The sequence below is a fragment of the Artemia franciscana genome, chromosome 12, assembly GCF_032884065.1.
Source record: "Artemia franciscana chromosome 12, ASM3288406v1, whole genome shotgun sequence".
NCBI classification, from domain to species: domain Eukaryota; kingdom Metazoa; phylum Arthropoda; class Branchiopoda; order Anostraca; family Artemiidae; genus Artemia; species Artemia franciscana.
Genome location: NC_088874.1, coordinates 41,390,639 through 41,403,012, shown reverse-complemented (window position 1 = coordinate 41,403,012; position 12,374 = coordinate 41,390,639). Strand labels below are relative to the sequence as shown.

The 12,374-nt window shown below is 34.3% G+C and overlaps 2 protein-coding genes across 4 annotated transcripts in view; one reads left to right on the top strand and one right to left on the bottom strand.

Annotated features, from left to right (window-relative positions):
• LOC136034142 (uncharacterized) overlaps positions 1-184 on the bottom strand; it is a 142,752-nt gene extending 142,568 nt beyond the window's left edge. Inside the window, exon 1 of one of the 3 annotated variants that reach the window (XR_010619122.1) lies at positions 25-175. The gene's annotated coding sequence lies outside the window, so the exon portion shown is untranslated. Of the gene's footprint in view, positions 1-24 lie in introns of all 3 variants that reach the window. The other 2 variants (XR_010619121.1, XM_065715324.1) reach the window with 2 other exon arrangements.
• A 3,266-nt stretch (positions 185-3,450) lies between these two features.
• LOC136034139 (p21-activated protein kinase-interacting protein 1-like) overlaps positions 3,451-12,374 on the top strand; it is a 43,544-nt gene continuing 34,620 nt past the window's right edge. The window contains exons 1-2 of the mRNA XM_065715315.1: positions 3,451-3,556; positions 8,112-8,274. Of these exons, the coding sequence (XP_065571387.1) occupies positions 3,491-3,556; positions 8,112-8,274 (229 nt within the window). The 5' untranslated portion in view covers positions 3,451-3,490. The remainder of the gene's footprint in view (positions 3,557-8,111; positions 8,275-12,374) is intronic.

The following is a 12,374-nucleotide window of genomic DNA, read 5'->3' as shown; positions in this document are numbered from 1 at the left end:
ATACAGGCTAGTATCAGGACTTACATAAATTTACAGGTAACAGGAGCTATATGTGTTGGCTGAGGTGACTGATCAGAATTCAAATACATATAGCCAGCAACAGCAGAGAACATGACAATTGAAGCAAAAACTGCATGGACATCCATGATCTAAAATTTTAAATCTTTTGCTTCTTGAGGAAAATGGTGAAGTGTCACGGTAAAATCCAGAGTAGCTCGTAAATATTTGCATTTTTATCGACAGATGTGACTATAATGTGGAATGGGCATAAGTTTAAATTTATAATGCGGTGTTGCAAGCTCCTATCTTATCCATTGAAATGGCTTGAATGGCTTTAGTGAGCAAATATCCGCTACCATATAAATACACTTTTAATTTAACAGGGCTTTTGATGACTCTCCCTTCAAGCTTGATGAATCAAACTCTTTGGAGGATTTATTTATTATATAATAAAGTAATTTTGGGAACGTTTGAATCACGCATTACACACAATAATTTCATTTTTTTTTATAATTTTTAATATTAGCACTTTTTTCATTTGAGAAAAATTCCTTTCTTTTATTGAGTTAAGTTTTATTGAGTTTTATTGAAAATAACAGTTTCTGGAACGTTGAATCTGAAGGTTTGATTTATATTAAGATTCATTGGCTTCTTGGAGAACTGATCCATGATCCTATGGCGCTATCACTTTATACAAAGCCAAAAGCAAGGTTTGAAGGAATTTCACCATTGATAAATGACGAATCGGTATAGCTACTTGTATCCGTGGCCATATGTCGTTGATTCATAATTATATGTGGAGCGAGTAATTTAACATTATTTCCACTAGCTTTTAACTTCTCAATTTCGAAAGCAACAGAATTCATAACTTGTTGTTTTCTTAAATTGAGTTTTGCCTAGATGAGAGATACTGTTGCATCAGGTGCAGGTCCAAGTACTTTTCGCAAAATAAAATTGGACGGAGCAAATAGTAGCTTTATATCAACCTTAACATTGAGAGGCAACCATTAAGGTAATATTAAATATCTCGTGAATTATTGTCCCAACCAAATGTATATCTTTAGCTGTCACGTCTCTTAGTATATTACAAATGTTATTGTCCTTTTTTTATTGATATCCAATAGCCGAAACCCTCAATAGCTTATAGGACATTGGAGTCATTAACATGAATTGTTTAGAAGTTGCATAATTTGAAAGGTTATTGCTTGTGCTCACAAACCTTCCATTTATGTAGACACTGATTTGTCTAAAAAGATTGCGCAGTACACAATTTTCAAAGGATAACCCCTTGGCTGCACTTGGTTTGTCATTGTTAGATTTTTGACAATCACTTGCAAATCTATAAATGTGGAAGTCAAATCTATGAAATAGTCTTCACTGGAATAAAGTTGAAAATGTAGGTTTTCAGAAAGCAGTTGTTGCGGATATAATTATTCATAATAACCATGTTTTATGCTCACATATTCATTTTTCGCATTGAAAAGATTTAGAGATGAAGTGGCTGAAGGATGAAATTATTTATGTGGTAAATATGCCATTTGTAGAAAAAAAATCCTTTTTTGATCTAACGATTTTTACTTTTTTTTCTTCTTTGACAAGAGTGATGTTTAACGCTTCTGACCTAAGTTGAGACTGATAAGTGATAAATTGTTTCACACCCTTTTTAAGCTTTTTGCATTTTTATCGTGATTTCAATCGGTCACCGAGGGATCGCGAGCCAAACTTGAGGATTTGTTCAACACTTCCTACAAAATCCTTCCCAGAACCCCAATCATGTAGTGTAGAGGACGCAAAAGCTGCGGCAACCGGTGCAATATGTTTTTTTTTTAAAAAGGGGTAGTGCAGAGCGAAACAACTCAGCAAACCAATTGCCGAGACCGTAACTGGACATTAACGAACGACCCCTAAAATGGTCCATTCCATGACCCCATTGTCTTGGTCTAAGAGTAGCAACATATCAATAAGCGGGTCTAAGAGTAGCAACATATCAAGTATAGTTGAAAATTTTCAAGTAAACTACTGTCAACCAGCGTGTATTCCCTGGGGAGACCCTCCAACAAGGTTGACTCTAGTTCGGCATTGTGTAGTGACATGCATCATGAGAGGTGTAGTATAAGTGGGAGACAGTAACAACGGCAATCAAAGGGATAAAATTAACCTTGACTTGATGCCCACTTAATTGCACTATCTCTTTTGGCTTTTTCTACAATTGGCCATGACTTGACTTTTCCCACAACTATTCCATGCTCAATTCAAAAATCAACGGAATATCAGTACAAACAAAAATATTTTCTATTAGCCATCTCACTGAATGGATCGAAAATGAAATGTAATCACAGCCAAACTTTTTGTTATTGCTAAAGGATTACCCAGTTCACTTCTTAGTGCTAACTGATAGAGTTCCAAATACAAAGTGTTGACTGGAATATATTGAAGGTGTTTTATGTGTAGTAGTGAATGCGTCCGTAAGTGGTTTTTCGTTCAAGAACACGCAGGACCCTCGATGTTACCGACCCTCGATGTCTCAGTAAAGGACGCATAAGGAAATATACAATTGTCAGATAAGAAACTGTGTGGATAGTTTGCGAAAATAACACGATCCATCCCGCTGATGGTACTAGCGCTTCTACCATTGATTATATTCTGTTTGAAACAGAGGCGATCTCTCATATTATCTTTGAGAATAAACTTCTCATTGTCATTGGGGGAACTAATGTAGATCTTGCCCTGTTCTATTGAATGGTTAAATCAAAAGACACAATTTTTACGAGTAGCGATTCTTCTATTAATAACACGACACAAATCTGTCTTACTACCATATTCCTTGTATAGTAATGTGATGAATAGATATTTAGCGAAGTTAATTAATTCTGTCCTTTCCTCGGTAACAACTGACCAATCATGTGGTCTAACTGTTACGTTATATATACAATCCTTTCTCAGGATATCATATGTATTTTTAATAATACAGTCAACAAGACCAACTTCATACCTTCTCTCGAATTTGATAATGGGAATGAAGGTTCTTCCAAAATAGCTTGTTTTATTCAAATCATCTTAGAGTGGGTCAGAGACATTAGACAAGAAAGTTACATAAAAATTGCTAGGCACTGTGAACGTCTTCAGCAGCAATCCAAGAATCAAAATCAGTTTGTTATCATTTCTTTCAAACACGGTGGAAAACTATAGGTTCTATCACTATCTTAGCTTGGTTCTACTACCCTAGGAATGCCGCATGGACGGATAATAGATAGACATATCTATTAACAAATGAACTAACATCATTTTTATACAATTCAAACAAGGGGGAATTGATCCCAGGTTTGCTTCTCACTGAATTGGACTACATGTTTTGGCTTTTTCTACAATTAGCCGTTACTTGATGCCCACAACTCTTCCATTTTAATTCATAAATCAACGGCCTCATAGTGGAAGGATCTTTAATTTTAGATGGCAATATAACAGCGCCAAAATTAAATTAACTGCAAGCATGGATGTTTTAGTTGGAACTTATGAAGAATTTGTTCTTGGATTGAAGCTGCAAAAACAAGATGAGGTAGTTTACTTTTTAGCTTTCTAAAACATTTTAAATTGTATAAAAGACAAATAGAGTGACAAAAATAAGCTGGTTGAATCACTAACTATGAAATTTTGGTCAATGCACCATCTCTTACTCTCCAAACCCCACTGTTCCTCTCTTGAAACTTTGTTAGTCTCAATATCTTAGTTAAAATAGAGGAAAATATTTTGGTAAAATTATAGTTACTGACTTTTTGGCTATCTTGGAAAGGGGTTAGGTTAGGAAAATGAAACTTTCAGGGATGGGTTGGAAGGCTAATTTATATCCCAGGAAGGTATTTTAAAGTACCCACCTCCACTCCTTCTCCCTCTAGAGGGCCCCGAAATTTGCCTACATGACAGATCTAGGCTATACCTATTGAAATTTGACAGAATAATATTTCACCTTAAAATTCCAGTTACCAGTTGCCTTTTCTCTGCCTTTAGTTCTGAAAATGCAATTCCTGTTATTTGAGTAGAATTTTGAGCCATATCAATGTTTTTTTCAAAATTTAGGAAATGTATTTGCATGTCTTTAAAACCTTATAAATTGGGATTGAGCAAAGTTGTGAAGCTGAAAATGACTTTGTTGTAGCCTACTTCATTCAGAATATATTTTGCAAGGTTTCACTTTTATAACACACATATTTTTAAAGGTCATCAAAGGTCAGGACCCTCTAGAGAGAGAGGGAGTAGAAGTAGGTAGCCTACTTCAAAATACATTCCCAGGATATAGCCTACTTTAGCCTTCAAACCCATCCCTGAAAGTTTCATTTTCCTAACCTATCCCCTTTCTGAGATAGCCAAAAGTCACTAAACTAGAATTTTACCCTCATTCTAAATATTCTCACCTTTGAGGATTCCTTTTTAGCCCCTAAAGTGATTCATTGGGTACTTGTCTGTTATAGCACCTATGTATGTAGAATCTAATTAGAACTGTGTTTTTTAGTTCCTTTCAGCTTAGCATGAGACAAACAAGGACAAGTGACATAATAGATGGAAAATATATAATGTGGGCTGTTTCTTTATGCATTAGGGGGGAGAGAGTAGAGGTAGAGTATTTGAATACATTTGGGGGTAGGGTGTGAAGTTAGAAAACAATTCTTACTTCAGAATATGCAGAATAATTGTACCTAACATACTTTTTATACAGACCCAATATAATTTACCCCCCCCCCCCCTATTGTGAAAATATATAGCCCAAATTGCTTTCTAAATTACCAGTTTGTCATCATATTTTCTGATATTTTACTAGGATGAGTCAGAGATTAATTCATTCAATACAGATCTCAAACTCAATGAAAACCAGTTCTACTATATACATAGGTGCTATAACAGACAAGTACCATACATTGTTCCATAGTTTTTATGTCATAACTATGGTACAATTTGCTATTGGATTTGAAATTAAATACATTTTTTTCTCATAAGTTAGCTAGGAAGAAAGTGAATACATTATGCCTTATGCTTTTTTTATGCTCTTTTCCAAAATAATAATAACTTGTGGGGGAAATTTCATTTTGAGCCCTTAAAGAGGCTCAAAAGTTAACTTTTTTTTGTCACCACACAAAAAATTGACCATCACTAGAAATGTGTTTAAAAAGTAGTTAAAAACATATCATTTACTCCATAAATCAATTATTCAAAAGTAATACATTCTAAAGGTATGGATTTATAAGAATTTAATTCCATGAAAATTTGTTTTTTTTTCAAATATTATTTTCAAATGTCAAACATTTTCCCTACCTGATAAATTTTGCGATTGTAATCGAACAATAGTAAACAGAAAAAGAAAGCCAAAAATTACATATTGCTTTCCTTCTACAAAAATGACTGAAAACCAAAAAAAGGAGGCATAGGAAAAAATAAAAATCCTTTTTAGTTTATAATTTTCTCAGTTGAAGTAATTAACTATTCAGTTGAAGTAATTAATTAATGAAATTGTAATTTAACTCCTTTTCCATCATTCTGTAGAAGAAAGGCAATTGGTTATTTTTCACTCAATTTTTCTGTTTGCTGTTTCTGTTATTACTTTTGCTATTTTTCATTTTACATTAGCAAAGTTTATTGCACAAAAAAATTCAAATACAGATATCAGGAAAACATTTTGATTTGAGGAAAAATCCAAATTCTGGAACTTTACATCATAGTTGAAAACAATGGCGTAATTTTATCAAAATACTGGAAGACAAAGTGGGAACTTATTTCCCCAAATCACATGAAAATGGCAGTGAAAACTGAAAAATGAGGCATATAGTAACAAAAAAAAGGTAAAGATATACTAAAGAAAACTGACCTATTTCTGTGGATGCTTGAATCATGCATGCTTATCTTAGTTTTGAAAAGATTTTTTGAGAAACTGAATTGTAGCTTGGGGGGACAAACTGAGGTCTGAGAGGGGAAGTTGCCCTTCCCTCTGCCCCATAGCAAATTACATTCCTGGTTGTAAAGCTATGCACAAGGTAATAAGTTGTGTTTTAGGACTCTTATTATATTTGGTAAGAGAATTATATATTTGGTAAGTGTTTTTGTTGGTTTACTGTCAAATAAAAGGATTCTACTGAACTGTTATTTCTACACCATGCAAAGGCAGTATGGTCTTTGAGAATAACTTGGCCACAATATGTATGAGTCCACAATGCAAAGAGAAATGCTTGAAAAAAAATAATTTCATTTGAAAAGCTACAAATCAGGGCCTGTGTAGAATTAATACCATTTATTCTGGCTTTGGTTGTGACTGTTGTTTTTAATAATAAATGATCCATATTCTAAAGCACGTAAATTAGCACTGTGTTTTTCTTAATTGTAAGCAAAACTCACAAGGACTGAAACTGCAAGGATAAGCAAGGACTGAAACTGCAAGGATTCAAGGCAAGACATGTTTGCATCATAAAGAATAAAGCATTTAATTAAAGACATGTGTAATTCTAGCTTCATTATATAATGCATCATCTTAATTAGCTCCTGTATTCCCTTTCTTTTGCTAAGGATAATTTTTCAGGCTGAATCTTCTGCAAGAAATTGAACAATGCGGGGAATTTTCAGGGAGGATGGAATTGTCCAGAAGGAATTTTATGGAGAGGGATATATCTTACGTGGGAGGAACTTTCCATGAAGGGATTTGCCACGAGGGGGGATTTTTCATGGAGGCTTAGTCTGATTTACCAACATTATTCGAAAAAACGATCACAAATTAAATTTAAAAAAAAGAGTTTTTCCAACTGAAAGTAAGGAGCAACATTAATTATTATTCATTAATGAATAATAATTAATATTATTCATTAAATATTATTCATTAATTATTAATTATACAACATAATTATTCCGTATATAAAGTGGACGCCCCCCTTATCAGGCCGTTTAATTAGAATAGGAAGCTTTTTAAAAGTGCCAGAAACTTCAGTGTAAAGAGCAAAGTATTGAGGAGGGGGCAACCCCTTCATATACGTAACAATTTTTGTTCGTTTTGAGTTTTAATGTTATTCCTTACTTTCAGTTGAAAAAGCTAGTTTTTTTTTTATTGAATAATTACACAAAATTGTATCTCCCATGGCTGTTTCAAAAATTGCAAAAAACATTAATGACTGCTAAACATCATCCCAATAGTATTATCAAATATAGGCTATTCACAGTTTGCTTAAAAATTCCTAGATGCCTGGTTAAAATCGATATTTTTTTTTCTTTTTTTAATGAATTAAGAAAAATTTTCAAAAAATACAAACTTACTTTAGGGCCACGCACAAAAACGGCTACAACATGCAACATCAATGAATTGTATGTATGAACAATTTTTGCTACCTTTATGTTCACACAGGATTGTCTCTCCCATGGCTATGATACACTCATACCCATCAGCAGATGCACTGTTTATGTGCTCATGACGACTATTGTATATGTGACAGAAATATATGGAAATTATTGTTGTTTTTTTACTGTCAAATGAAATATTTGTCTCTATCAAACTGTTATTTTTATGTTATGAAATCAAATATAATTTTATTTAATTTTTGTTATTCATGTTCTTTTAATGCTGTTTCTTTATTTGGTCCAAACAAAACTATGGAATTGCATTTGGAAGTTTTCCAGCAATTGGCCTTAGACCGGTTCAGTGCTCCTCGCGGAGCTTTTTATCTTTAGTCGCCCTAACTTCACCATCATCATTTTTGTTGACAAATAATTGGACTATATTTGTCAATATATACTGTGACCAAGTACTCAGTCTATTTCTTGTCAGTAAACTTGAGAGAGAAAGACTATTACAATTTTGAATCTGTTGAAAGCTTGCCGTTATGAAGCAGGTTTGTACTTGGCCTTTTTTTATGATATCTTCAATGATAAATATTGATGATGCTGAGGAACGAGGGGACTTTCGGGAACTAATCCGCTTGGCGTCTCTGAACCCAAATAATGAGAATTTCAACAAAAACTCAAACTTCACACCTCTGTTTCCAGTCCCATTGGAAGAAAAAAGTACACATTGGGTGGAGAGGGGGGATGCGCCATCAAATTCTGCTTAACATTTTTTTTGTATTGTCAATTTATTTCCTTTCTAGAAATACAAATTGTCCCAGACATTTAGTGACCATGGTCAGTGTGGAAGTGTTAGATGTATAGCAGTTTCTGGAAAATTTGTAGCCTGTGGAAGCTCTGATGAGACAATTAAAGTATATGATTTGCAGAAAAGAATAGACTTTGGAAATTTAATCAAACATAACGGTAATATTTCTTTTGATTTCTCTTTTATGCAATGCCATAATAATTCCAGTGATTCAAACAAGCTGAAAGTTGTAAGAACGTTATTAGGTTGAAACATACCTATTTTTGAAAGACACATGTTTCAAATTCAGACGTTTTGACCCAGACTTGCTAGGACTTTCAGGAACTCATCTCCCAGGGTTCTGGAAACATAAAACTAGATGATAGAGAATGTATTTTTTCAGAAATGGAAAAATGGGGAAATTATGGTATGAAAGTGGTTTCTGGTAAGTTTGCAGTGTGGTAAGTTCTAATGAGACAGTTAGGCTAGTGCATATGATTTGATGACAAGAATTGATTTTTGGAATTTAATCAAATACAATGGTTTGATTATACCTTTAATTTCTCTTTAATCTGAGACCATAATAATCTCAGTGATTTGTATAATGTGAAAATTGTGACATAAAACGTTACGACGGTAAAAGACATCTGTCTTGTTGGAATTTCGATCGAAGGGTTCCGACGTTTTGTTACTAGTTTTAGAAACTCGTTTTCTAGGCCTTTGGAAAAAACAAAATTAGGTCTCATTGATTGTTTTTTATTCAGGTAGGAAGGATAGGGTCGATAGGTAGGAAGTAGTGCTTGTGATGAATAAAGAACCTTTCAAGTCTTGCTGAGGTCAGGGAATTAATACTAGAATTCTAGCTACTCATTTTATGACTAAAAGTATCAGCTATAGTGTTATTTGCCCCACTAGGACCACCTGACAGGGTCAGTAGATACCCTTATGAATATTACAGGTAGAAATATATTATTTCCATTAGGGAGCCGTAATTCTCTGGGTGGTACAAATAGAGATAAATGTTATCATTGGTGCAAGTAAATTTGGTCTAGGGAAAAAATTTCAATTTTGTACAACTATGCAGTTTTGTAGGTATAGTAATCTATATTGTATATATAGTATATTGTACATTGTGTATATAGTAGTATATTGTAGTCTAGTTACAGCTAATATAGTGTTTGGGTATACAATGGTCCAATAAGTTAGCATGCTACTCAGATGATGGTAGACCAAACTTATTGATTCTGTAATTCTAAATCAAAGTTGGCAGGGTTGATTTAAGATACTAGAGTAGATAGGAGTATTGATACTAATGTTCAAGTTTAATTAAAAGCTGGATTTAACAGTTGTTAAGTATTGATGTTTAAGCCTACTAAAAGAGAGGAGGAGTTTTTGGCCCCTATCCCCCTATCTGTCGCCACGATATTGAAATATTGGAAGTCACGACAATAAAATGGTCAAGTATGGCTCTAAAATATGAGAGTTTTGAAAGGCTGAGGAAGATCTCTTTCCTAATATTTTCCAAAGGAATTGTCTTAAAGTTAGTTTTAAATATTAGTTTGACTGACTCTGGATCAAACATTAAACTCTTTGAGAAATATCTTTCAATCCCACTTTCTTGGATTAGGATGAAAGCAAAGTTAAGCTAGCTTGGCCAGGTTTTATGGATGATGGATAAAAGAGTTGAAAAGACTGTTTTATTGACCGTCCATCTAGGGCCAGGTGTTAAGCAGGTTGTCCCCGAACAGGACAGAGATAGGTCATTAGGAAGGTTTAAAAGGAAACTAGAACCTTATTCTAGGGGTAAGGAGGGAAGCTTTGAGTAGATTGGTCTGGAGGAGGAGCCTGTGTAACTTTGGTAGGCTCAGACGGGTTGGTGCTTTTGTGAGTTGTTAATAGTATTGGTGCTGGTATTATCCGTGTCATCTACGTCTGTACCCCCCCTCCTACCCTCACTAAAAGTCAAAGTACCTCATTGAGTTTACACATAAAATGTCTAATTTTGTGTCTCATCAGCACATGCACAAACGACTTATGCCAATCATAGAGGAGGGGGGAGAGCTGGGGTTTCTGGTAAGTGAGTATCAATAAGTGAATTGTAAAAAAAAGAAACTGCAGAAAATTGTAATGAAAACTACAGTGCATTCAGGTTTCGTTGGATCAGATCCTGCCCCCTTCCCTTCACTTGGATACATGCCTAATTATGCTAACCTGATGCAAGGGCATCTCCCTTCTAAATCGTTTCAACTCTTCCTGAACTTGTAAAAGGTTTTGCCGAAGGTGAGTTGGTGTTGGGGTATTGTTGAAACCGTTTTTCTCCCTTTTTGGGTTCATGTTTTATGCATTTTGAGACCCCGGGGGATCACGCTATGTCCCCTTCCGCTAAATAGTGTCTTCGTCCTTATATACATTTTAATTGCCGAAACCTTAATTTCTTAAATTTAATTTGGAATTGCTCCAAAAATTGGCAAGTAGAGTTATTTTTTGACCTTTTTTTAGATTTTTTTTGGCTGTCGCCTAAACTTTTGTGTTTGAGCTGTAAACAACATTCTTTTTAACATGATAAAACACTACCAGGGCCGTATCAAGACCACGGTTGTCACTATGGCAAGGACAAATCACTTAAGTCTAAACCAAATCACTCAACTTCAGATAATCAGTAAAACGTCTTTACCAACCTTTTTAGGTTTCTAAGTTTTAATGGTTTAAGAACACTTGCCTAGAACTCTACTAAAATTAGGTCAAGATTGAATACTGACCAGCTAAGAAAGAAGAAAGCTCCTATTATTTTTATTGTATTTATCAAACACCATACAATTTAACTCTGGGTTCACACAGTAGTGATATTCGCTTGTCATGGTAATTTACAGTTACAGCAACAAGCACTTAGAGTTAATATGTAAAGTAATTTACTCATTTAAAAAAATTTAATTTTAACCAGACAACTAGGAAATTTTTCAATGATTTTTTCTATTCAATGACTTTTTCAAAAGAACAATCATAGCCGTGGGAGAGACAATCATGTGTGAACATAAAGGTAGCAAAAATTGTTCATACATACGATTCATTGATGTTGTATGTAGCCGTTTTTGTGCGTGACCCTAAAATAAGTTTGTATTTTTTGAAAATTTTTCTTAATTCATTAAAAAAATAAGAAAAAAATATCGATTTTAACCAGGCATCTAGGAATTTTTAAGCAAACCGTGAATAGCCTATATTTGATAATATTATTGGGTCGATGTTAAGCAGTCATTAATGTTTTTTACAATTTTTGAAACAGCCATGGAAGAAACAATCCTATGTGATCATTAAATAAAAAAAAACTAGCTTTTTCAACTGAAAGTAAGGAGTATCATTAAAACTCAAAACGAACGGAAATTGTTACGTATATGAAGGGGTTGCCCCCTCCTCAATACTTTGCTCTTTACACTAAAGTTTCTGGCACTTTTAAAAAGCTTCCTATTCTAATTAAACGGCCTGATAAGGGGGGCGTCCCCTTTATATACGGAATAATTTCTTCTCGTTTTGAGTTTTAATGTTGCTCCTTACTTTAAGTTGGAAAAACTCCTTTTTTTAAATTCAATTTATGATCGCTTTTCGAATAATGTTGGTAAATCAGGCTAACTCTCCGTGAAAAATCCCCCCTCGCGGCAAATCCCTTCATGGAAAGTTCCTCACACGTAAAATGTATCCCCCTCCATAAAATTCCTTCCGGACAATTCCATCCTCCCTGAAAATTCCCCGCATTGTTCAATTTCTTGCAGAAGATTCAGCCTGAAAAATTATCCTTAGCGAAAGAAAGGACGAGGAGGGGGGGGGGGCTAGTTTTCATCCAATTCTTCCGGTTGCTTACAAAGGGCACTAGAACTTGTCATTACCGTTCAAATGAGTCCTCTTTAAATGTTCTAGGATCACTGGCTCGATGCGATCACCCCTCGAAAAAAAGAAACAAACAAATAAACACGCATCCATGATCTTTTTGCAGACAAAAAGTACAAAATTCCACATTTTTGCAGATAGGAGCTTGGAACCTCAACGGTACGGTTCTCCTATGCGCTTAATCTGATAGTGTTATTTTCATTAAGATTCTATGACTTTTTTTTTGGGGGGGGGGCTTTTCGGAAATCAGGCAATTTTTCTCAATCTCGTTGTCTATTATAGGTAACACTAAGCTTAATTCAGAGTTCAGAGTTTTATTCACCAATAAAAACGAAATGTAAATACAATAATCTTATTCCCCCTCTAAAGGCTCCATGGCCAGGTATACAAAGGGGGATAA